Raw genomic sequence first — 26,893 nt, forward strand, 5'->3', positions numbered from 1 at the left:
TGGGAAAGGGAAGGGGGCGGGCTCTACTTCAAGGATGTCTTCGGGTGACGAGACACTGAAGCGCAATGGCCATGAGCTAATTTGCAAAGCAGTTCAGGGCCAAAATCACAGAGCCCAGCCGTCCTGCCAGGGCACGTGACAACTCTGTGCTCTGTGACTTGGGCTTGAATCTGCCTTGTTCACAGAAGGGCACTCGTGTACCACCTTACTTAAGCTTAATTTGTGATTGTTGGGGTCAGTGCTGTGGTATAGCAAGCAAAGCAGCTACCTGCAATGCTGGCATCCCATAGGGCACTGGTTTATGTTCTGGCCATTCACTGTCAATCCAGCTCTCTGCTAATGTGCCTGGGAAAGGACTAGAAGATGGCCCGAGTGTTTGGGCCCACATGGGAGACAGGGAGGAAGCTCCCCAATCATTGCAGCCACTTGGTGAGCTCTCTTACTATAACTCTGCCTTTCAAATACTTAAAGTACATTTTTAGACACAGTTGGATTCCTCTGCATTAAAAAAAATACTAAGCTCCAAACCCAATCATCCTCAAACAAGAGACTAAATAGGATCAATTTCACTGAACAAGTAAGTTACTTTTTTCCTGTTCTATTTAGTAACATTTGGAAGAATTATGGGGTCAGCGCTGTAGGATGGTAGGTTAAGCCTCTACCTGCAGCACTGGCATATCATATGGGTGCCAGTTCAAGTCCTGGCTGTTCCACTTCCTATCCAGCTCCCTGCTTGTGACCTGGGACAGCAGTAGAGGATGGCCCAAGTCCTTGGGACTCTGTTCCCACAAGGGAGACATGTAAGAAGCTCCTGGCTCCTGGATCAGCTCTGGCCATTATGGGCCATTTGAGGCATGAACCCCACACACACACTATAGCGTGTGTGTGTGTGTGTGTGTGTGTGTGTGTGTGTGAGAATCCTGGCTTTTTCCCAACAGCAGTGAAAGTCCAAAGGGAAGTACTGGCATCAGGGAGCCAGAGTTCCCATTCTGGTGCCTTGCTGGCATCTCGGGTTCATATTCAGCCTCACAGGAAGAGGATGGTAGGAAAGGGGAGGGGGAGGTGGAGGGAGGGCCGTCACCACTGGGCATGATTCTCTCTGCTCATGGGGGCAGGTGTGTGTGTCTCCAGGAAAGAGCCTGCTGTGTTCGAGGAGACGTAGCTCTATATAGTCTGGACCAGACATTTCTGCTTCCACTGCCTACATTGGTGCAAACTGACTGCCATCCAAGGGTTGCCATTTCTGTTTTATGCATTTTTAATAGGCACAAATTTTTGGCTCTTAGCAGGGATGGGGTCCTGACCACTCTTTGTGAGAGGCACAGGAAACAGAACGTTTGCTGGATCAGGACATGGAGGAGTCACAGAGGGAGGACGCTGGTTTTGTTCGGTGTCTTATCTCAGGGTGCAGGATCTGTTTCAGATTGTTCCTGCAGGGCCAAATGACTGGCTCTGAGCCGCTGCCCACGGTCCCAGGACAGCATTTTGCAGGGCACAGAAGAAAGCAGTCTCAGGTAACGCTATGCAGTTAAGGGTAAGGATAGTCCTATTGTACTTCGACTAATAAGACTTTGACAGTCACAGCTTTTAATACAAAAAATTGTCTTCGAAGTCACCATTATCGTCCCCCAATACATCTATGTTCCACTAGCTACCAGCACTTCTCTGGTATGGGCTGAAGGTCATGTTGTCTGTAAGTGAATTTATTAAAAGAGCATTTTTTGGTTTGGGGCATGAAGGATGGGGGAGAGGAAGAGGCAGGACTGGCTGGCGTCTCAGCTTTTGCAGTTTCTTGCTGTGTCAATGTCAGCATGCTTTTAATCTCTCTGGGCTGGGCTTTTGCAGCTCTGAAGTAAAAATACAGCCATTTTACTGGGTTCATGCTAACATGACAGGTGACAGGAGCAAAAATCATGAGAGGCAGTGGGGCAGAGAGGCAGGGCAGCTCCATGTCTGCTATGTCCGGGTCACGCCTGAGATGCCACCTCTTGGTACCCAGAGAGAAGGACTGATTCTCTTGAAACTTTAGGGGATGGTGACAACACCTGTCCTGTAGGTCCTGCTGACTGAGGCATCTGGGACACTGTGGGTAGGGCTGTTCCCTGGTCTCCACGGGGCTTGCTTCCAGGGCCAAATGCATGGATGTTCACATTTCTCATATAAAATAGCTCGTCTTTTAGCACGGTTTCTGTATGCTTTCAATGACCTCCAGATTACTTACAATACTGAATGCACAATGCTTGTGTATTACTTCATTCTCATTGACCTCATACTGTGCTCAGGACGTGGTAAATGAAAGTTTTTGCTTTTTAGAATTTTCCAGAATTTTTTTCCCGAAATAATTCAGATATGGTTGGCCAAGTCCTTGGAAGTGGAAACTCTGAATACTGAAGGCTAACTCTAGTTACCACAGGCCAGCGTCCTGACTTGCAGGAGCCTACTCAGTCTTTACACAGGACAGATATCTTAAGGATTAAAATAAGTAAGCAAATAAGCAAAAGGCAATGATACATCTCTCGGCATTACTTATGTCTCAGCGGCAATAACTAAGGTATAATCAGGCTCACATTACCTACTTGGAGAGCAAATGAGAATTGATCAAATGGCTGGAAAAATACCATCCAAGAGAGAGGAGAGAAATTTTTGTGGAGTAAAAGGACAAATGTGAAACTGAGCATAATGGGTTCTTGACATGAAGAGGGTCAAGTTTTGGTTTAAGAGGAATGGTACTGTTATTTTCCCAAGGCTTAGCTAGGAAGACATTTGCAGCACACAAAGTCATTTGAGAAGACCAAAATAACAGTTTTCAAAGCTCAAGTTTATGGATTTCTGTGCTAACATCCTTTTTTCATTTTCTTTCTCAGAAACAATGAAGAGGCAACCACATGGGTATGGCTTAAACTTAGGACAGCTCCTAGCTCTCAGCAGCCACCACGCAAACACACATGCAGCACTAACAGTTCCACACCTTGCTTTCAAATAACTCAAGTGGCCGTTTCACTTCCTTGTTGTAATCTGGGTCTTTTACTGTCTTACAAAGAAATCCCACGTTGACTGCTGGTAGTGAGGTCAATGAGTGTGAGAACCCAGCACGGCTGGCTTAGGGCCCTTGCCCAGGAACGGCTGGAGAGCAAGCTCATCTGGGAGGCCTACAATATGCTGGCAGCAAGGAGGGGGCTGTGGACCAGGAGTTGGAGGTGTTGTAAGAAGGGATATGTCTGGTAATCTGGGAGGACATGTTTGATATATGGGGTGGCAAACGCAGCTGAAGCCTTTCACTTCTGCTTGGGGGCTTTTCGGGGAGTGTGGCCACTCCTCTCTGTCATGAGCAGGTAGGATGGAAGCCATCAGGTGTGGCTGCAACTAAAGGGCAGATACGAATAAGATTGGGAGTCCCCACGCAGGGCTGTCTACGGCAGGTTCAAATGAGGCCCCACCTCTCCAACATCAAACATCAAGACCTGTCAAGTGGAAAGATTTCTGTTGTCCTGTCCTCATGACTCCTGGGGTGATCTGGGTTACAGAATCGGTCCTGTGTCTGTGTGTTTCTCCAATGGCAGAAGGTCTTAGCATATTCTTCATGCCATGTTGAATGTCTGCCCCACAAGATAGGGAAGTCCCAACTTTGGAACAGCTTCTTTGCAGAATCCTGAAACTGAGATGACACCAACAGCCTGGGCTCAAGCCCAATATGAATGGGAGGCCACATGAGGACAGAGGCACAGGGAGGACCACAAAGCCAGAGGCTGTCTTGAGGCACCTGCAAGCTGGGGATGCTATGCGGAGGCCAGGACACATCCTCCCCAGCGTCCCAGAGGGAATACAGCCCAGCCAATACCTTGACTTTGGACTTCCGGCCTTCAGAACTGCAGGAGATCAAATTTCGAAGCTGCTCGGTTGATGAGACTTTAGAGGGGCCCCAGGAAAGCAACACACTTAGATTTCTTTTTCACACATACGGTAGGAAGGCAGGACGTGACTCTTTAGAAATTAACAGCAGATACTGGTTTTAATTCTGGAAGGAGAAAAATTACTGGTTCCTTTGTCACGTCCAGAGCCATTTTAAATCAGTTTATATCCCAAGATGATGTGATGTGACTTTCCTCTGGTCTCAAGGCCTGGCACACTGAGAGTCTTTGCTTGGACTACCCAACTGCATGTCCCAGGAGAAGACCCCAAGGGAAAGGCAGTCATACGGGAGGAATACACAACAGCCAAAGGACGAAATTACTTAGCAGATCACTTTTGCAGTAAAGACCAGAAAAACAACAGAACAAAAAAAGGTTTGAATTGGGGGAAAAAAAGAAAAGAAGAAGAAAAGAAAAACTAAAAGCCACAGCTTACCTGAGCACTGGGTCCCGCGATAGTCCTGTCCACTTAGAACAAACCTTTCACTTGCTCTGTTTCTGTATCAAGATCGATGTCATAGAAGCAGGGCCGAGTGGGCAGCCCTGGCATGGTGCTCATCTGGGCAAGAGAACCAAGCAACAGACGTCGGTAATACTGGTAATACGACAATTATGCTGATAAACATCATTAAATAGCTTAAATGTATTATGTCAGTAATTAGTAAATAATATACAATTATGCTAAATAAGGATAAATAACACATAAAGCATTCTTGTAAGTATTAGTAAGCAATATAAAAATACTGTTAGTATATATTAGTAGAGGATATAAAATATGACATGTCAGTAAATGCTAGCCAGTATTCACAGTGATTACAGGCTATCTATGATGCAAATGGATCCTACAGCTCAATCAGCCTCATGTAGCTTTAGGAGATAGATCTACATTTATCATCTGTGCTAGTCAATGAAATGAAATAGAAAAGGCAAATATCAGCCTCTTAGAAACCCAGAGCACTACCTTCTGCCCTGGTCTCCCAACATCCTACAGACACACAGCAGTTCTTTAAACAGTTCTTCCAAATGAAGTAATCATGGTGAACCCCAGCAAAGATGAGCTCCTCGCACTGAAGAGGCATGTGGGTAGGACCTGTTCTTTTGTTTTTTGTTTTACTTATTTGAAAGAATCATGGAGAAAGAGAGAAATCTTCCACTGGTACACTTCCCAAACAGCCACAATGGTTAGGGCTGTCAGGCTGAAGCCAGCAGCATCCTCTGGGTCTCCCACGTGGGTGGCATGGGTTCAAGTACTTGGACTGTCTTCCTCTGCTCTCCCAGGTGCATTAGCAGGGAGCTAGATCAGAAGGCCCATTCTGACACCAAGCATCCCAGCCAAAGTGCGTGGCCTGAAAACCTGCTCTGAGCTGGGTGTTTTTTTGGCTTTCAAAAGATTTACTTATTTGAAAGACAGAGTGAAACATATAGAGAAAAATTTCCATCAACTGGCTCACTGCCCAAATGCCTGTGTCAGCTGTGTCTGGGATAGGTCAAAGCCAGGAGCCTGGAACACAGGCCCATGTACCCAGGGCTACCAGTGCAAGATTCCTCTGCAGATGACATCACACTGCATGTCTGTTCTACACATTTTTTTTTTTTAAGATTTATCTTTATTGGAAAATCAGATATACAGTGAGGAGGAGAGACAGAGAGGAAGATCCTTCATCTGATGATTTACTCCCCAAATGACCGAAATGGCCAGAGCTGAGTTGGTCCCAAGCCAGGAGCCAGGAGCTGCTTCCAGGTCTCCCATGCGGGTGCAGGGTCCCGAGGCTTTGGGCCATCCTCGACTGCTTTCCCAGGCCACAAGCAGGGAGCTGGGTGGGAAGCAGGACCGCTGGGATTAGAACCGGTGCCCATATGGGATCCTGACACGTGCAAGGCAAGGACTTTAGCCACTAGGCTACTGTGCCAGGCCCCACATTTTTTTTTAAAGACACAAAAATATAACGCTTGGGACCAGTGTTAGTGGTGCAGTAGATGACACTGATATCTCATGTTGCTGGTTCGATTCCTGGATGCTCTACTGATCTAGCTCCACACAAATACTCCCAGAAGGCTGTGTAAGATGGTCGAAGTACTTGAGCCCCATGTGGAAGACCAGGAGAGATGAGCAAGCTCCTGGCTTTGGTCTGACCCAGCCCAGCCATAGCAGCCACTTTGGGGAGTGAAGCAGCGACTGGAAGGACTGTCTCCCTTTCAAGGAACTGAATCAATCAATCAATCAATCAATCAATCAATCAATCTTTAAGTCCAGTAAGTCCACATCAGCCTCTAGATGATAAAAGACAAGTGCTGGCCAAGGTAGGATGAGACACTTGTGGTGCTGGGAGCTGCTCTCCTGCCCATGATGTCACCGAACTGGCAGTTCAAATCAGCTAAGACCTTGTCCACCGGGAAAAGTGCAACATCTTTCCTTTAGTTCCAACTTATTTCTTACAAATGGGAGAAAAATGACTTCATCCAAAGATTTCCATGTTCCCAGCTGCTTCTAAGAATTGCACTGGCTTCTTTGGGCTCAGCAGCAACAGGACAGACACTCAAAGAAACCGTGGGACCCAGGGACTCTCTGACTTGTGCACAGACAAGCCTCACTCCTAAAGCCCCTCCCGCTGAGCAAATGCAAAGTAGAATTTTGTTCACCACACTTGTAGTTTATACTGAATTCTTTCTGGACAAAAACTGTGACTGAAGGCCACCAGGCAGTCCTCAGACAGGAGTGAGCAGAGCACACAGGAAGAGAAGGTCCAGGCTGCCCTGGGTAGCTGACCTCTGGCCACACGCCAGGGTCAGTGGCGACCTCTGTTGACTTTGTGTGCCCTCTGAGGAGGCCTCCTGCTTAAAATAACCAAGGAGGCACTAAAATCTACTTCCTCGTCTGTTACGTTAATGGATTCTTTTACCAAAGTGCAAATCACTGGCCTTTGCCCTTCAGGACCATGAATCTTCCAGATCATTTGGGATTTGGGGTTAACTTGGAGCTTACTGTGAGTTCTTACGAAAGCCTTTATGGACAGTAAAGACCAAGTCCTGTGTTGCAAACCCATCACTGAGAAGTAACAGAGTGTTGCTGGATGAGAACTGCTATTAAAAATGGTCTCATAAAGTGCTAGAATTATGACACACAATACAAAGGTATTAAGCATACTGTGCTTGTGGAAGTTTATTTTCTATTCCTATTTGAATTCACCACCTTTTCCTATTGAATGAGTCACCCATTTTTATTTTGGTTCAGAAAAGAAACAGCACTTAATGCAACTATTTTGTTTCTGTAGTTCACGATCCAAAGCCAAAGAAGTCCTTCTGTACGGCTTCTCCCATCCCCCCAACAACCAATTCATATTATCTTGCTTAAAAAATACCAATAGCCAAACAAACCTATGTTAGCCAACAGATGTAAAGCAAATTAAAATGGGATCGGTCCTATAGCACAGTAGGCTAAGCCTATGCCTCAGGCACTGACATCCCATGAGTGGTTCATGTCCCGGAGGATCCACTTCCCATCCAGCTCTCTGCTTATGGCCTGAGTAAGCAGTAGGAGATGGCTCAAAGGCTTGGAACTCTGCACCCGTGTGGGAGGGTGGGAAGAAGCTTCTGGCTCCTGGCTCAGCTCCTGTCACTGTGGCCATTGGGGAGTGAACCAATGGATGGAAGATCTTTCTCTATGTTTCTCCTTCTCCCTGTAATTCTGCCTTTCCAATAAATACATATTTTAAAAAAGTAAATTGAAATGGAAATCAGGCCTGAACAATTACTGAGTAGACATGGTCATACCAGTGACCTAAATCTTCCATGAGTTGCAAGCTCAATAAAACTTACAGATCTATTTCTTGTAAATGTCCATATTTCAGAATTTAAGTTCAGTCAATCCAAATCAGCCATTAAGCTTTGTCAGAGCTTTTTAATGGGATAAGCTAAAGGCGACAAGATAGAATTGTACCTAATGTTTTCTCTGCTTTATATCTGTGTTTATTCCACAGAAGTCTCCTTACCTCCCACTGATGATCCACTGTTGAGCCTGTGTACCAGTTTCGGTTTGGAGCAGTCCAACTGATGAATCATTGCTCAAACAAGCTCTAAAATTTTGGGGGAGGGGTGGGCCCAGCATACTGGCTTCATTGGCTAATACTCCCCTTGCAAAGCACCAAGATCCTATATAGTCATTGGTTTTTATCCTGGCTACCCCACTTCCCATCCAGCTCCCTGCGACCCCACACCCATGTGGGAGACCTGGAAGAAGCTCCTGGCACAATGGCCAGAACTGAGTTGATCTGAAGTCAAGAGCTTCTTCTAGGTCTCCCATTTGGGTGCAGGATCCCAAGAACTTGAGCCATCTTCCACTGCGTTCCCAGGCCACAAACAGGGAGCTGGGTTGGAGGCAGAGCAGTTGGGACTAGAACCGGCACCAACATGAGGTGCTGACACTTACAGCTGGGCCTCTCGAGTCACTGTGTGGACTCCCTGATTTTACTGAGCTTCAGCTTATCTTTGAAACACTACATCATGTGATGTAAACAAAAACAGTTTTTCTTTTTAATGAAATAGCTCAAAACTTTAAAGTCTTTCTTAAGCAAGAGTATTTTTTCCAAGTTGTTAACACATTGCCTGGCAGTACTGGGTTCCAAGTAAATATTTTTGAAAACAGATGCGCAAAGATAGAGGATGATTAGAGAACAAGGCACACACAAACAACTTCTAAGGAACTAGGCCTTTTCTTGGTTTCTTCCCTTTTCCTCTTTCGGATGTGAGAGACAGAATTCTTCATATTCAATTGTCATTCAGGTAATGATACAAGTGACTCCAGGATGACGCACGAGAAGAACGATCCAGTGTAAAAGTCAAGCGATTTAAGGGAAGGAGAGAGTGAGAAATCCTTTTAATGAAAACAGATGGCACTGCCGCAATTGGGATTTCTATTGGCTTGATTCTACAGACATGGAATGTTCTGGAAGTTTTTCTTTTCTCTACCTGCACAGTATTCAAAAGGTGCTCTGTGTTTAGTAAGTAGTCAGGGATACTCAGGGCATGGAATCTCCTGAGTGTCTGCTACAGTGATGCTTCAGTTAACTCAGCTACTGTGGTTAAGGGCTCTCAACGAGGACACTAGCAGACCAGTCCTTGGCTTCACTCCTAGCGGGACAGCCCCTCACTGAAACATTTGGGTAAAATCCTTCTTTAGTTTTTGAGATTTAAAAAATGGTTTTATATCTATAAAAAGAATGAAGAGAAAAATTCCTAACTTTTGAATTTTTAAGATGGAAGTCATGTTCAATTACTATAAAAATTACCACATTGTGCTCACATTTTGTGATAGTAGCAGACAGCTCAAATTACTGCAATTTGTTTCAGTGGCCTTGAAAAATAGACTAAATACAGTTGCCTTCGTTTTTCCCTTTTTGTAAGGGAGAGTGTATAAGTCTCAGTGAGAGGATATCTGTCCCTGAAAATAAAGTCCCACGGGGGTGACTCCCACAAACAACGTCTTGTGTAAGCTCGCAGGTAGGGCTTAGCATTTGGCCTGGCAGTTAGGAAGCTAGTTCAGACTTGTGTGCTGAGAAAGGAGTACCCGGGTCTGACAGTCAGCCCGGACTCCTCACGCCGGCTTCCTGCTCCTACAGACCCTGGGATGTAGCAGTAATGGCTTAAATAATTGGATTCTGCCATTCAGGTGGGAGACCTCGACTGCCTTCCAGACACCTGGTTTTTGCGCAGGCTAGTCCTGGCCACTGCAAGCATTTGAGAGGTGAGTCAGTAAATGGCTGTGTTCTCTCTCCATGTCCCGCACTGCAAGACCCAATCAAGCCACTATAAGGGGGAGGGAGGTCTTCAAAAGTTAATGGAGGGCCCGGCACGATAGTGTAGTGGTTAAAGTCCTCGCCTTGCATGCGCCAGGATCCCATATGGGCGTTGGTTCTAATCTCAGTGGCTCCGCTTCCCATTCAGCTTCCTGCTTGTGGCCTGGGAAAGCAGTTGAGGATGGCCCAAAGCCTTAGGACCCTGCAACCATGGAGACCGGAAAAGGCTTGGGGCTCCTGGCTCCTGGCTTTGAATCGGCGCAGCATTGGCCACTGCGGTTACTTGGGGAGTGAATCATCGGACAGAAGCTCTTCCTGTCTCTCCTCTCTGCATTTTTTTTATTAAAAAAAAAAAGAAAATAATCCATCCCCTCATGCACCCCCCCAAATGACTAGGAATGAACCAGGTTGAAGTCACAAACCCAGAAAGCAGTTGAAGACGGCCCAAAGCCTTGGGACCCAGCACCTGCATGGGAGACCCAGAAGAGCTCCTGGCTCCTGGCTTTGGACTGGCTCAGCTCCAGCTGTTGCAGCCGCTTGGGGAGTGAAACAGCAGACAGATGTTCCTCTCTGTCTCTCCTCCTCTCTGTATATCTGCCTTTCCAATAGAAATAAATAAATCTTTAAAAAAAAAAGTTAATGGAGAATGAGTATCATGAAAAAAAAAAAGCAACCAAAAAACTGGGTTTCAAATTTTTAAATTAAACCTTTCAATTCCATTTACCTGAGTCGTTGGATTACCCTTGTAAAATGACTACTAGTTACATACATAAATCAGGTCATTCTACATGTACAATTCTGGTATTTGATTTTCAAGGAGATTACTATTTTTAAATAGTAATAATCGGGGAGCCAGGGTTGTGGTGCAGTGGGTTAAATCCCCTGCCAAGCCTATATCATATGGGTGCTGGTTCGAGCCCTAGTTGCTCCACTTTAGATCCAGCTCCCTGCCAATGCCCCGAAAGCAGCAGAAGATGGTGCAAGCACGTGGGCCTTCTGGTTCTTTCACCTTGTCCAGCCCTAGCTGTTGTGGCCATGTGGGAGAATAAGTGAGCCAATGGAAGATATCCTTCTCTGTAATTCTGCCTTTCACATAAAAAAAAAGTCTTAACAAAAGAAATAAAATTGATAATTGGGGTAATTTCTAAATAAGGGGAAGGCTGCTGTAGGCATTGGAGCCAAGTAGAGCTGCCACTTGCATTCTGGGCCTGTTTCTTGCAACATCAGAGATCAGGGATATTTCTTTTAGAGGGAAAGAAGTGTAAATGAAACGGGAGGGTTTGGTTGTCCAGGTGCAAACAAAGCGAGGCAGAAGTTACCGACTGCAGGAATCACACAGGACTAGGAGCTTTAGGCTAACAGGCTTTCCCCTGTAAAGTAGTAACGAGGCGTCCTGGCATCTCCAATGGCAGCAGGTGCTTCACGTAGACTATATGAGTATTTCATCTAACTCCTACACTACTGCAAAGGCAGCATTGTGACTACGACTACCTCAGCTATTACTATTTTGTAGACTAGGAAAGTGAAACAGTGATTTGCCGAAAAGCACCTGACTAGTGCCTGATGCAGGTGGACTTCACAGGCAGGCAGTATGACGCCACAGCCTGGGGCCCTAGCTACTGGGCAACACTGCCCTCCTTGCATCGTGGTTTCCAGCGTTACTGCCACCCTGTGCGCCCAATGCAGAGCAAGGGATGGATTCACCAGGGCTGGATTCGCACCAGGAAATGTCACAGATTCCCCATCGTTGCAATGGGAGCCTAACCAACCTACTGAGCTACTGATCTGCCAGCTACAGTACTCATCACAATACACTTTGGTCTGAAAAGTTTAGTTTTGATTTCTTCTGAATTTTTAAGACTATACTTTGGATGCTACTTTTCCAAACCGTATCTTTAAAGTGGTTACAGCAGTTAGTAAACAATACTTATTATTATAAAAAAAAATTTTTCCATAAATGATACAGATCTTGTAATTGACCTAAGGCAAAACTCCCTTAAGATAATATACTTACTACTCTTCCAAGAAGTGTAAGGAGTGACTACTATCCACTTAGGAATTACATTCAAGGAAAAATCAGTCACTCTTCTTTACGCTGGATATTTGCTTCGGTAACTAGTCCCAGTATGTGGGCAACATCCAAGCCAGACAGTTCCAAAGCAGTGCCATTGTGGCTTGAGCCGCGCATTTCTCTCCCACTCCATACTCTGCCTTGATTCATTACCAAAATGACACCTAAGGGATCTCACCCACTACTCAGGTGTCTCATTATTTACACTGCATTCACTTCATTTCCACTGGAGGGCTGCCTCCCTGCCTTGCCTCATTTCACCATAATCACAATCCTTGAGCCTTCCAACAGCTGAGATGGAGGCAGTGGGCTGGGCTGGCGCTGAGCACCGAGTTTTCACCCTGCCCTGACTGGCTCTGCAGGCTCCTCCCTAGAGATGCTGAGTTAGTCCAGAGGCAAACCCGGGAAGATTCGGGGAAATTCTATTACTTCAACTCCCTGTTATGCTACTCCTGGGACAGTGGCAAAGCAGTGGTCTGGGGAAGCCTGGAGAGAGAGAGAGGGTGGCCTCATTTCAAGTTCGCTAGCTGGACACCTGGCTTGGCCAAGACTTGCTGAACTAAGAAAGAATTCAGGACCACCCTGTGACCTAAGTGAACTCTTCCAAATACTAGAAACTTACACTGTGCTGCGAATCTGCAAAAAAAAAAAAAAAAAAAAAATTTTTTTTTTTTTTTTTTTTTAAAGATTTTAGAATCAGAGAGCTGGCATGAGGAAGCAGAAGAGGGAATAAAAGGCCTCATCTGCCAGTTGACTCCTCAAATGCCCTCACTGGCCGGCACTGGGCCAGAGAGATGGTGTAGCCCAGAAGCCAATCTGTGTCTCATGTGGTAGCAGGAACCCAACTAGTCAGGACATCCCTTCTGCCTCCCAGGTGCGCAGTAGCAGAAAGCTGGAAGCAGCATGAACTCTGGCCTCCAGCATGAATGTGGAGACCTCCAGCAGCACCTTAACCACCAGGCTACGTGCCTGTTCCACACAACCTTTTTTTCTCCTCCCAGGTGATCCAGACCAGATCCTAGCTCCATGCACAGGTTTTCAAACTGGGTGTAGCAGTGGTTTGCTGTGTTATGCACTAGACAGTGTTCATCTCAAAACTCCTCTGCTGAGGCCATGCATCCCTTTGGTAGGTTTGGAGATCCAGCATTTAAACAGGTGACTGAGTAAGAGTCATGAGGGTTGGACTGGTATCCTTATAGAAAGAGGAAGTGACACCAGGGACGTCTGGCATAGAGATAAGGCCTGTGCAGGCCCAACAGAGAGGCCTCAGGTGAAACCAAGCCTGCTGATTCCTCGATCTCAGACTTTTTATCCCCAGGACTTGAATTTGAGCTTTGCTGTGAGCCGTTGCACCTGTGGGATTCCGCTAGGGCAACCCCAGCAGACAGAGGCACTGCACGTGCCTTCACATCAACTGGAGATTCTCACAAATGCCTTCCTCCCACTTTGCTGGACTGTCTGCAAAGGCCTCAATGAGCAGAACCCTCCTCCTGCCTGAATGGACAAGCCTGGGAGGCTCAGTGAGCGGTCCCTGGCTGGGAGGAGGTGCACCTGCTGTTCCCCATCTCAGTGCTCCCATGGGTTCTTCACTTTGGAACACAGCATCGCGCAGAGCACATTCTCCCAGGCTAGTCTCAGAGATGGACACAGAAGAAAACCATGCACTTCTAAGTCATTTGTAAGTCACCTCCCATCCGCTTTGCTACAAGCACATGCACACTAAAACAGAAAAAAAGCTCCAAAAAAACATGATGGATTCTTTATTTTGTTTTTCAAATTTAACTTTAACCAATATAAATCACAGCTTAGAAGGTCACACTATTCCTCAGGGCTCAGCATGAAAAATGACAGTTTCCTGCCTACCATGCCTGCCCCCCATCTTGGCCCCCAAATCTCCCAGCACCTCTGCTCCTAAGAGGTGAGCACTACCATTCTTTTCCCCATCCATCACATGCTGTCTTATTGTGCAGCTTTTTATATTACCCATTGGCTTTCTAATATAGAAGGTAAAAATTTAGCTTTCATTTACTATTACTTTTGATGGGTGGACAGATGGGGGGGAGCAGACACAGCTCAACATAGCTGGCACCAGGACTTAGCCTGGCTGAAGCCAGGACCTGGTCGGTTCTTCTTCTAGGCCAAAGGCCTGGTCTAGATTTAGGTCTTTTATAGCCTGACATATTCTCTGCCCCCTTTCACTTTCTGAACATTGAGCTATCAGGCTGTTGGTCATAGCAGGATTTGTTAGGACTGGGGGACCAGTTTGCACACTGTTTGTTCCCATTCTTGTGCAATATCTGCTCTCCTGGAGTTACCAATTGTGTTTCCTTGTGCTTAGTTTCCCATGCACCTGCTCCTCACATTCTGGCACACTCTGACACTCCTGCAGGTCATGCCTTCACAGGTTCAGGGACAGATTACTCTTCTAGCAAACTGCTTGGTAGGCTCCTCCACCATGACCCCAGGTATTGCTCTCTCCTTCCTGTGGCCTTAGCTTCCCTTCCCTGGGATCGTATTGTGTGGGATGAGTCCCCCGCTTTGAACCAACAGAACATGGTACAGGGACGGCATATCATTCTGTCTTAGCAGATTGTTCCTTTGTTGGCTTTCAAGGAATACGTTTCTATGCTGCAAGTGAGACGAATTCAAAGATTCCACATGTGGACTCCATCCTCAGTCGTACCACACCAAGTAACCAATTCTGCAAGTAACCCCAGGGACCCCCAAGCCTTAGATGTGAGGTAGCCCTAGGTGACACCAATATTGCCAGAAGCCAGAGGCTGAGAACTCAGCTAAGTTCGGAAAAGACTCCTGACTTGCAGAGACTGTGAGATAATAAACCTGCAATATTTTAAGCCACCAAATTAGAAGCACTCTGCCACACAGCAGAGAAAAACTAAAATGAATAGATGCATCTTCTTCTTTCATGACCTGCTCATTTGGATGATGACTCTGGTAGTTTCTTGAGCAAAAGGCTACAGAGGGCAATTCTAAAATGTCTCATCATGGAGCTGGAGTTCTGGTACAGCACATGAAGCCTCTGCTCACGATGCCAACATCTCATGCTGGAGTACACTGTGAGTCCTGGCTGCTCTGCTTCCACTCCAGCTCCCTGCTAATGCACCTGGGAAAGCAGCAGAGGATGGTCCAGACACTTGGGTCCTTGCCATGCATGTGGAAGACCTGGATAGAGTTTCTGGCTCCTGGCTCCAGGTTGGCAACTTGGTGAGTTAAGGCCATTTGGGGAGTGAACCAGTGGATAGACGACACTACTCTAGTTCTCTCTTTCTGACTTTCCAAGAAAGAAAGAAAGAAAACACTAGCTTTGTCTCTGCTCTCAGCTCACCCTACTAATGGCTTCTCTGGGTACAATATTTTATTTGCATTTTGAAGAGTGCACTCCAGTGCTGCTGCGAAGTTTCTTCCCCTTCCCCTCCATTTTCAGTTTGGATTAGTTGCATGTCAATACATTTCTACCCTCCAGCTCTGAAAGCTTCCAGGATCTTCTCTGGATCCCTATTGTTCTTGTTTTATGATGAACTCTAATTACTGGATGTTGAATCCTCTGGACTGCCCATCTAATCTTTGCGAAGTTTTTGCTTTTATTTTTCTGTTTTTTGTACTTTATTTTTGAACAAACGCATGATTTAACAGTTTTACTGAGGTAAACTTGTGTGTGATACACAGTACACACTGAAGTATAAAGTCTAATGCGCACTATTGTGAGAACTGTGGATGTTTAGGTGCAAATCTGTGCAAATCTTGTTTCTCTCGAGTCAAGAGGCACAGAATGACTCAGCTGTATGATGGGTGTGTATTACACCTGTCACTCTCAACCTGTTTTCCAAAAGGTTTTCTGTTCAACTATTTGTACATTCTCATTCACATCCTCTTCAACATTTGGTATGGTCAACCTTCATTTGAGAGACTAATAGCTATGTGGTGGTATCCACTGCGGGTCCAATTTGCATTTCCTTACTAACTAACAATGATGAGCATATTTTTATGTGATGATCACCCACATGTTTTTTTTTCAGATGTAATGTGTATTCAAATATTTTACTCATTCTTTTGGGGTTATAAGATTTGTTTATTTTTTTCACTATTGAGTTGAGAGTCCTTGTTATCTTCTGGATATAAATGCTTTTCAGATAGATGATTTGCAAATGTTTTCTCTTACTCTAACGCTTATTGAATTTTTAAATATTTGGAAGTTTTTCAGATATCCACCAGTGCTGATTTCTTATTTAATTTCACTGGGCTTAGAGAGCATATTATGTATGATTTGAGTCCTTGAAAATTTAGTGAGATTTGTTCGGTGGTCCAGAATATGCTCTATCTTGGCAAACATTCTGTGTGCATTTGCAGAGCATGTGTGCTCTGCTGTTGTTGGGTGGAGTGTTCCATTCATGCCAATTAGGTCAAGCTGGATCATGGTATTATTCAAGTATCCTATGAGGTACTTTAAAGGTTCACAGAAAATTGAATTAAAAGATAACATCATTTTAAAGCAAAAAAAATTTTTTTTAGAACCTAAACATTGCTTTTCTTAATATGCATTTTTTTCCATAAACTATGAAGGTCCCTTGTAAATTCCTATCGATTTTCAAGTTTATTTGTTCTGAGAAGGATTTTAAGCCTGAGTATCATCATGGATTTGTCTATTTTTTCCTGAAGTTTATTTTTTTTATGTTGTTTGTTTTATGTAAGTTGAAGATCTGTTGCAGACCTGTAGGATCATGATTTGATGAAATGTCTTTGATCATTATGACGTAACCACCTTGTTCTACCTCTACCTAGAAGATGTATTTGAGACAGAGAGATTGGGGCTGAAACCAAACGTAGGAATGCAATCTAGGCCTTCCCTCTTTGGTCAACACTGCTGCTTTCCAGGAGGCTGGATTTAGGAGCTGGAGCCAGGAGTCAAACCCGGGTCCTGTGATGTAAGTAGCTTAGCAACCAGGGAACAAGTCAACTCCTCTGCTTCTGCCTTGCTATTAATATATCACTCTACCTTGAACCTGGGAGAAGCTTCCCTTATCCATGGTTTTGTCTTCCAAGGTTTCAGCTAAAAGCACAATTACAATAAGATATTCTGAGAGACAGGCTGTATCCACAGAACTTCTATTATAGTATATTGGTATAATTGTTAATACTATTTTTACCTTCTAATTTGTAAGTAAAATATTGTCTTTACATTTGAATGGGGTGAGGGAATATTTAGTTTATTTACATTTAATGAGATTACTGAATCTATTGCTTGTTTTCTTATTCTCATTGTCCTATCTGTTCTCTTTCTTCCTTTTCCGTCTCCATTAGGTGGAGTGCTTCTAAACAATATTTATTTGAAAGGTTGAGCATTGGGTATATATAATTCTAAATATCGAATTGTGCAACTGAGTCAATGAGCCATGTTACCCACAGCACAGACACACCACAGGATTTTAGCTGCACAGGTAGGGGGATTTCTCACCGCTTCTGTCTTCCAACTCCCTCACTCTCATTCTAAAATTATATGCTACAAACAAAATCAGCCATTTTATCCCACAATACATCATCTTAATGAGAATAAAATGCTCCTATATGCACATACTACCCATGCATTTCAAAAGGTTTTGCACTCTAACAGGTAGAAGAGGCAAATTCATCAGGCAATAGCTCATAAATTACTTTTTAAATGAACAATCTGGCTCAACATTCTCTTTGCAGGTTTCTCTATTTTCAGGTATCTGAGAAGTGAGCATGTGTGTGTGTGTGGGTGTATAAAAAGGAGGAATGAAGTATGGTTTGGCCCACTTTCCACAGTCAGGTGGGACTACAATGCTCTCTGCTAGCAGAACATGTTTCAGGTCTGCACTTCCACCAACTCAATGCAAAGCCACAAGAGCTTCCTGCAAAATAAAGCTGGCACGGAGAATGCAATCAACATCTCCAGCAGGAAAAACTAATGGTGGAAGAGAGGAACTTGATGAAGGACCTCTGGTAGGTGAGTCAAATTCAAGAAACAGTCTTGAAGCTTTAGCACAGACCGTTTCCCTGGTTTCAGGCCTCTCACCGAGTCTATGCCTGGACCCAAGCTTTAACCAGCACAAAACTGGATGGCAAAGACTGAGCTTACGCGCAAGTCTGACTGAACGTATCCTCACCTGTTAAATTTGGCTGAGATCTCCACACCTCAGGTACAGTGTAACTGAGGAGATGTTGCAGCTGAGGCTATAGTGATAGACCTGCTTTCATTACTGATTCCCTAGATTTGGGGATACCTCTATCAGTTGACGGGCCACCTCCTAGAGCCCTGAAGTTGGCCATCAGGTTTTCTGACTTCACTGACACAGACATGCCCATTGAGAGGAGACTTGTGCGCACTCCACATTCTGGGCGAGATGCTCACTTTGGGTCCATTATTCAGCAGTAAAAAGAGATTGCTGCTCTTTCTGATTGACACAGAACTTCTTTATATGTAGTTTTTGAAGCTGCTTTACTACTAATAACCAAAAGAAGAACAAATATTTACATTTACCTAAGTGGCTATCATTATTGGTATTTTTCTTTTTTCTTTCTTTTAGTAGATACAAATTTCTTTTAAAACATTGTAGATTTCATTATTTTAAAGATTTGTATTATTTACTTGAAATGCAGAGTTAAAGGTGGGGGGAGTAAGGAGAGGGAGAGAGAGAGAGAGAGAGAGAGAGAGAGAAAGTAGTAGGTGCTTGGTTTAAGTCCCAGCTCCGCTTCCAGTTCCAGCTCCTGGTTAATGTGCACCTTGGGAGGCAGCATGTGATGGCTGAACAGTTGGGTTCCTTCCACTGACAAGGGAGACCTGGACTGCGTTCCTGGCTCTTGAATTTGGGTTATACAAGTTCTACTTGTTGCTGGCGTTTGGGAGGTAAGCCAGCAGATGGGAAATCTCTGTGTGTATCTTTCAGACAAGTAAAAGGAGTTCAAAAGTAAATCATTTTCATATACCCAGAAAACTCAAAGCACAAAACAGTGAGCTTACAACAAAACCACTTTCTTAAATCTAGGGCCAAAATTTCTTTCATTTACTAACATGTCAGATAAATACAGAAAAAAATTTTTGCAATCTTATAAAACACATTCTTCTTTTTAGGGTTATAAAATGAACACCAACGAGAAGAAGCCTGTTCAGTTATTGCTCAGCTATCTGCCTTTTGCAAACAGAACAAAGCAGCTCTCTCTATAAGCCTTTTTTCCTTTGGCAAGCCAGCTCTTCACTCATCGCTTTGCTATGGACACAGGCAGTAAGGACCATCTGAAGTTCAGAGTGCCTCCCTCCATTGCCCTCCCCGTGACCTTGGTGAGTGAAAGCTTCCCATGATGGCACATTCTCAAATAAATATGTGGTTCAGGCATCTGACAAGCATCTGAGTAATTCTCTAGCATGTTGAAGTAGAGCGATACCATCAGCCCATTAGCTGTTTTCCCATAGAAACCAAGCTTATAAAGGCTACATTTTTCTTATGTATATAAAACACAAAGCCATCAACGTAGAAGCACTGTACAACAGAAAACCTTTCCAGCATGCCACCCTTCTCATAGTGTTACGGTGGCATCCAATCTGGACTAACAATCACTTTTACTTCCTCCTCCCTCTCTTCCCATCCCTTACAACCCCCTTACCCAACACAATGTAATTTCCTGGAAATCTGATGCCTGCATGAAAACTTAATTTCCGAGGACATACATCTACTACATGTGAACAAACTGTAAACATTTAGTTCATTTGCTTTCGTATGATTATTGAGGAGCTGAGACAAAGCGGCTTGGAACAGGGCTTAGAATATCCTAAGTAATGTGGGACTGGCTGGGTGGGGCCTGCCACACCAGCTGCTTCTCCTCTCTGAAGTCAGTGGGGCTTTTCACAGGGAAAGGAATCGGGTCAGCTCTCGGCATTAGGGAAAGGCATTCCTGGTGCTCTTCCTCTTTCTCACCAGTACTTGGAGAAACTGAGGAAAGCAAAAATAGGTCTCAAAGAGGAAGAGGCTGGGGAGCCCCTGAAACGGTTTGGTAACTTTATTACCTATACACAAAATTGCACGAACCTCTCTTTTTGTCTGAATCAGGGACTGGCAAACTAGAGCCCACTTGCCAAATCTGGCCGGCTGCCTGTCTGCACAAGTGAAGGCTCCCTGGGACCCAGCCTTAGCCGGCTGCACATGGCTACTGCAGAGCTGAGTAGGAGAGAGGACAGAGACCACAGACTACAAAGCCTCAACATCCACTCTCCGGCCCTCGGGGAGAGTGCGTGTTGGCCTCTGTTTGAAAAGGTGTTGTGAAGAGAACGACCTGGACTGAAAATTAGGAGTTGAACTTAAATGTGGGTATTTCTTAGCTTTTCCTAAAGACACCAAAAAAGTTTCCTACCGAGTGCATAAGCACAGAAGTCAGCTGAAAGTGAGAGGCAAGAGCTGGTGTTTGAATCTAGATGACTGGTTCCATGAGATGTCCCCAAATAAGAGGTCAAGGGTATCAACCTAGCACAGTTATAATATTCTAGGGGAACAGTTTCAGCGAGTCATCCTCAGGTTAGGAGTAAGTTATATTACTTTATAGTATTTTTACTCAGCATCTACTTCACAGATTGTAATTTGCAGAATACAATTTATACAATCTAACTTGTAGACTTTAAGTTTTACTTGGAGTCTAATTCTCCATGGCTGCAAGAAACATCTGAGTGACGTGCTGCTTTCCACACGCGAGGGCACACCTCACCTGCTCCATCTGGGCCCGAGGTGGAGACCCTAGCACTTTCTGTGTTGGCTGAAGACAGGCAGAGCGAAACCCTGGAATCCACACAGAATTGGGTCCTCTGTGCCCATCTATAAGTGGAATGTTGTCACTGCTGTTTAGGAGGCGTGTCTGAGCATCAACGGGAAGGAGGAAGCAGCCTCCCAGGCAGGTTCTTTGCACTGGTGGGGCTGTTGAAAGATCTGTGGTGTGACAACTCTACAATGCGGTTGAGGCGACCTACTACTTGCTCATGTCCCTTAGGCCCAAGGCATTGCATGGCAAGCAGCACTGCTGATGTCTGAGACAAGAGGGATGGGCAAGGAGCCCTTAGAGGGATCTGGAGACCAACAGGTCAAGGACACAGGATGCTAACTAGAGAACTGTGAGGGGTGGGGGATGAAGGGAAGTCATAAGAGCAATGTGATTTTGCTAATGAGGGGACAGGCACTTTCCTAAGGTGAAAACTCAAAAGTTATAAGTGCAAGGGAGAGGATTGCACTGGGAAATCTGGAGCACCAAGTCCTGGCTGAGGAGTGGGGAAGGTGAAAGCAGAGAGTGGGGAGGATCTGCTGTGAGGAATCTGTGTGCAGCCTTTGTTATGATAAGAGAGGAACCCACTTATTTCTAACCGTGCCTCCACTCCCTGGCTCTACAACCTGGAACACCAAGGGGCTCCCCGTGGAGAGGAAGAGGAAGAATGCAGAGGAGGGAGGCAGAAAAGATAAGCACCTAATTAAAAGCTGTGTGGTCTCCAGGCACCCATGCACCTTGGTTTGGGCCTCCAGGCTGTGCTCACAGCTACAGCTGAGGTGGCTGCACTTACTGTATGCAATAAGCACTCACTTAGTTTAGTGACTCTCCCAGCCCACCAGACCTGCCTCCACCCAGCACCCCTCCCCCGTTGGAATTCTTCATCTTTCACCAAGGGCACCCTAAATTATGATTGATGCGAGGACTGCAATAAAAACGATACCATAGCTTCAGTCCTTTCCAAAACCTTAATGAAATCAGGCACACTGGCACAAGTCCACAGGAAAGGAATCAAAGCTGGATCCCAGGATCCATGCTTCAAAGACACGGAGCTGTGTTCAAAAGGAATCAGGCTGTGGACAAGTATTGATGATATTCTGAAAGATGTCGATGATGGCTGCTATGAATGTCTCATTGTTGACCATGCTACATGTGGGGGAAATGATAACGCTTCTGGCCACTTCAGAATGTTCTCAGATTTACTAGCGTTTATATATACTGTCAAGGTTAACTGCTTTAGGTTGTAAGTAAATGATTGTTAAGTTAAAAAACGTATTCGATTCATACAAACCTTAAGCCGTGACTACTGAGTGAGCTTTTGCAAAAATAATTGGACTGTGTCCTCAGAATATTTCGGGGGCCTCCTGGGATGCGGGGTGGAAACATGAAAAGCCTGAGAAAGAAGGGAGGTCAGCGAGTGGGCTGGGAAGCATATGGATGCTGTAAGCAAAGCCTCAGTTCAAGAAGCTGACCTGGAGCGGCTCCTTGGAGCCATGAGGAAATGCCTCAGCAGCTGACAGATCTGGGAGTTTTATTAACTACATCCCAGAGCAAAAAGTGAAAACCGACTCTGGACAATCTTGAGGTGCCCTCATCACCATCGCTGATGAGATTCGGGCCCCAGTTCCTCTAACTGGGTCACTGGGCGAAACGCATCGGTGCCACTAAGATACAAGGTGGCTCTTCTCCTTCAGTGTGGTCAAGTAGCCTGGCCCGGAGCTGTTGCAGATGGAAGGACAATCATCAGCTTTCCTTTAGGTTCAGGCAAAACCCAGGGCTGTTATCAGAGCTGCATTCTAGCTGTTATTTTCAGTGTGTTTAGCCAGAAGTCTCCTCTCTTGCCAATGGCATGAATCTGAATTTTGTTATCTGTTTAGCATTACTCAGTCATCTCTTTCAAGTAGTCCTGCCTATTCAAATGCAGCTTTCAAGTCCTCCTCGTTTCCTTTTGAGCCTCACTGCAAATGCACTATCCAGGGTAAACAACCACTGCTTCTAGGTAGTCTTGGGTCCACGTACAACACAGGGGAAACACCAGAGTCCATTTGGCCACTAAAACCACGACGTCAGCAAAAAAAGAGGAACTAGCATCGATGTCAAGCTGGTAGGTGGCCACCACACTCCAATTACTGGAGGAAAAACAAGCATGCAGCAAGCCTGGGTTACTCAGTTGAGATTTCCCTCCATGAATGTGTGTGTGGTCGTGTTTCTAGATGCAGCTATCTTTCTGCCTCCAACAGAGCACACAGTTTTATTTCATGGTTTTTTCAGGCTATGTGCTGGTATCTGTTACAGATACAAGAAAAATTGTGATGTAGAATATGATAATATCATTTGTAATTTTTACTGCTCAAGCTAATATTTGATTTTAGAATACCAGAATTGATGTGTCTTTAGCCTTTTACAATAATCCAGCTGATCTGTTTTTAACTCTTGGAAGTACAAAGAGCAGCACATGACCTTAACAAATTGAAGACAACACTTTCCTCTTAGTAAGATGAGGAGCTGTAGGAATTTTGAGGAAATAAGATGAAGATGAGAAAGTTTGAGAGGTGCTAGGTCCCAGGGATCATCAAAGCATGACAGAAAGACTGAATGACAACCAGTGATCCTTTAGAAAAGCCAAAATATTAAAGCCAAACCAAAGGCAACAATGCTACCCAACATTTTTTCAATGTAGCATCCTCTTTTTAGTTTTCACAGGGCAGAATCCACTTGGCACAGAAATACACAAAAAGACACTACTGCCAATTGAGTTATACTTTCAGACACTTTTGGATTTTGTACACTCTAGCATCCACCTAAATTAAACAGAGTAGTTCTGGTCCACAAGGATTGATCGATTCACACCCTCTAAGACCAGACATACCCTGGGCAGGGCCACTGGGACCTCGTGACCATGGAGGTCATTTTATATGGTGTAATGGGGCCTGCCTGGCCTCACCACAGGATGCGGCGTGTGCCGGTCGGTCCCTGGATTGAACACAGCTGGACACAAGGCACACAGGGTCCACTGGGAGTCTTGATTTTGAAGTCAGTCACTCTGCGAACAAAAGGCACCCCCTACCCTGGATGTCGGGTTATGGAGAGGGGGAGTGAAAGCCGTAAGTCTGAACTCAGGGGTAGCTACGGCCAGACCAACCCCAGAGCGTCTCTGTAACCAGGTCCATCTATTCCCTCATGTTGCCAAAGTTTGAGCTGAGCTTCTCTTCTCTGTGGCTACAACAGAGTTCTAACCACAGTGCACTGAAGGCCTCACGGGCCCCTTCCCAAACCTGCCATGACCCTCGGTCAGCAGAAGGGAAATGCTGGCAAGTTCCTGGAAGCAGAGAGAGGCAGCTGAGGGTGGGTGGCAGGTGGCAAGGGCAGGGCTGGGTCCTGTCAGGCTCCACTAGTACCATCATCCTTACCCCCTCGCCTTCTCGGCCTTGCACCTGCTGTACTAATCTGTTCCTGGTGGTCGGACTGGCTGGCATTGCAGATACTCCAACTCAAATGACACCACAGGCACAAAACTGAAGGGATGGGCAGGAGCTCATTTGGGAATATTTACACCCCTTTCAAGATTAGTCAAGATCTGCATAGTTATAAGTTATGATTTGGTTTAACATTTTTTTTTTTAGTTTTTTTTTCCTTTGAATAATAGCAAAGATTTAAACTAACTTTGCTAAACTAGGTAAGAAAAACTGCTACCCATCAAGTCAAAAATAATGTTCACACTTCAAGGGTATTTATCAGGACTGAAGGAAACACAAAGAGAAGATTTTAGATTTCTAAGATTTACAACGGCAATTTCTTTGGAAACAAGTTTTTCAAATGAAATGAGAGTTTTACAAGAGACAACTCCTCAAACTTTTTTTTTTTTTGCCAAGTATTAGTGTATTTTCATTCTTTGATTTTTCAGGATTTTAAAATAGAATATTTGTAAAGACAAACAGTTTGATTTTGTGTTTTGAGAAGCTCAATCTGTGAGTTCATCCAGGAGTGGCCTGGTCCCAGGGGAAAGATTCATGACAAAGACACAAGAATGTCTTCTCAAATTCTGAGTAGCAATATGCAGAAAATGAGCACGCCCAGCAATGTGTATAACTTCCTGTTGCAATGAGGAGATGTTGTGCCTCCGGAAAATCTGAGAGACAAAACCTAGCACAATTCTGACCTTTGGTTTCAAAAGTGCATTTTCCAATGCTTCATGAATTTCCAACTGAAGGCCCGATAATATTGTATGACAGTTGGTATTACTGCCCCCATCCCCTTCTTGGCATTTGGATGTTTAATTATTCTATTCACTGTCTAAATATATTTGCATAAGTTTGCAACCGTATCAGATGGAAGCCTTCATGAATTTGTCAATATTATTTTTGGCAAGCTTAATGGAAAGGAAACATGCTATGTTAAAAGCACAAAATTCTGAACAGGGAAATAAACAAACTGCCCTTGCATCTGCATAAACCATACTTGTTGGTCAAGTTAAAAAAAAAAAAAAGATGGGCATTTAGCTGGATTACTCATCTTACAAAATATTCGGCCTTTCCCTGTGCTGTACTGCACAACATCTATTAATCATGTTGGAAAGCTGAAAGAACAAAGACTGTTTGGATGACAAATGAGGCAGCAAATGAAGCCGAGATAAGAATAAAGATGCAGGAGGGGAGAATTTTGTTTCTTTTTAATATATATTTTGAAACCACATAAATGACCCCCAACTGATTTTTAAAATTTACATTCTACCATTATGTTTGACACGGCACATATTTCACGACGTCCCCCGAGATAGCTTAGAATAATACAAAATTGCCTATTATTAGTACAGGAGGATGCATGGTCTCACAAAAAGCAGCAGCAAATGCAGCCAGCCCAGCCCCCAGAAAGGCTGCAGTGAGCAGAGGAGGAGGTCACTTCTGGAAGCACCAAAGTGAACGCCAAAGATCATCAAAGCCAAGCTCCATGTGAGGAGTGAAAACTGACATCTCCAGGGTACCACGGCCATATGGCTCCCAAGTATTCCCCATCCAAGTGAAAGGCCACCTAAGCATGAAATCCCAAACTGGATAAATATGCAGCAACTCCATTTGACAGTTTCCAAGCTCCACTTTACCCTTTACCGGAGCTTTAAGCAAAAACAAAACATACAAAACACCTTTATTTTCCTTTCTCATACCCAAGTGGTCAGTCTAACCTCTCCTGCCCTCAACACACGACTGGATCCCAACCCGTATTCATCTGTCTCTTGACTGTGACTGTAAGCAAATAGGGGGCAAAGACTTTGTCACACAACGATTATTTTATTGATAATAGCTACCAGAGTATCTGGCCGTGTAAGAATCTGTTGAATAGAACCAAGAAGAGGAGAAAGGTTGGCTCATAATGCATAGCATTTTGATAATCAAGGATGAATGAACATGCATGGTGGAAAGAAACTGCTTGGAGATTCCTCGTAGGGCAGGGGGAGCCTTTAATGTGGTCAACTATTTTTGTGGGCCTGTGGATTGGACTCTTGGGGAAATCACTTACATTAATGAAATGTAGAAGGCTAAATATCACCTCGTTCATCTGTGGATAACTTTGACCTTTGGAGAGGCAGCTGTCAGGACAGAAAGAGCAACAGCTTTCAAACAGGAACACAGTGAACCAGGCCACCTGGCTGGGGATTCCACTTTCTTATGTGAGCAGAGTTGAACCTGATCTTAGCCCAGTGTGTTGAAGGGATACGGAGCTGAAAATCTAAGGTGCTAATATGTTCCAGAGCTTTAATTTACTGCACGAACTTCATACCTAATACTCAACTATCTAGTGAGTATCTTCACTTGAACTTAACAAACACTCCAGACTAAGGCCATGCATCAAAATCATTGTACAGAAGAGGATTCATACAGCAGGTATGCAAGTGCTGTCCTTAGAAGTACTTGCTTGCAAGGGTGGTATCTGGGGTTGCCGGGAGGGCTTCCACCATTCCTTAAATGCTAGGGTCTCAGTGCACTCAAACTGTTTGCATAAGCAACTGGCTTTATGCTGAATCCTTGGCTTTCCCTTTGGCAGTCTGAATGTACAATGTGCCAGCATAGGGTGTCTATGGATCAGCTCCCAGTCAAAACCTCGGGCACTGAGTTTCTAATGGTCCTCACTAGGTGGACAACAGATACGTCAAGTGTTGCAACAACTAGATGCTGGAGGGATTTGGCAAATCTTTTGATACTCCCCAGTGGAAGGATGTATAGAAACCACATACCTGGTTTCCTCTGCCATTCACCCCCAAGTTCTTCCTATCCTTCTGCCGGACCATCACATAGCTATCGGTCTGTAAGTCCTATAGTGAATCAGAGAACCATGAACGCATTCTC

The 26,893-nt window shown here is 44.7% G+C and overlaps 1 protein-coding gene across 1 annotated transcript in view; it reads right to left on the minus strand.

Annotated features, from left to right (window-relative positions):
• Positions 1-4,311: 4,311 nt before the first annotated feature.
• Positions 4,312-26,893, minus strand: part of MTHFD1L (methylenetetrahydrofolate dehydrogenase (NADP+ dependent) 1 like) — a 175,756-nt gene continuing 153,174 nt past the window's right edge. The window contains exon 27 of the mRNA XM_058664618.1: positions 4,312-4,467. Within this exon, the coding sequence (XP_058520601.1) occupies positions 4,378-4,467 (90 nt within the window). The 3' untranslated portion in view covers positions 4,312-4,377. The remainder of the gene's footprint in view (positions 4,468-26,893) is intronic.

The sequence above is a fragment of the Ochotona princeps genome, chromosome 1 (genome assembly GCF_030435755.1).
Source record: "Ochotona princeps isolate mOchPri1 chromosome 1, mOchPri1.hap1, whole genome shotgun sequence".
Classification (NCBI taxonomy): Eukaryota; Metazoa; Chordata; class Mammalia; order Lagomorpha; family Ochotonidae; genus Ochotona; species Ochotona princeps.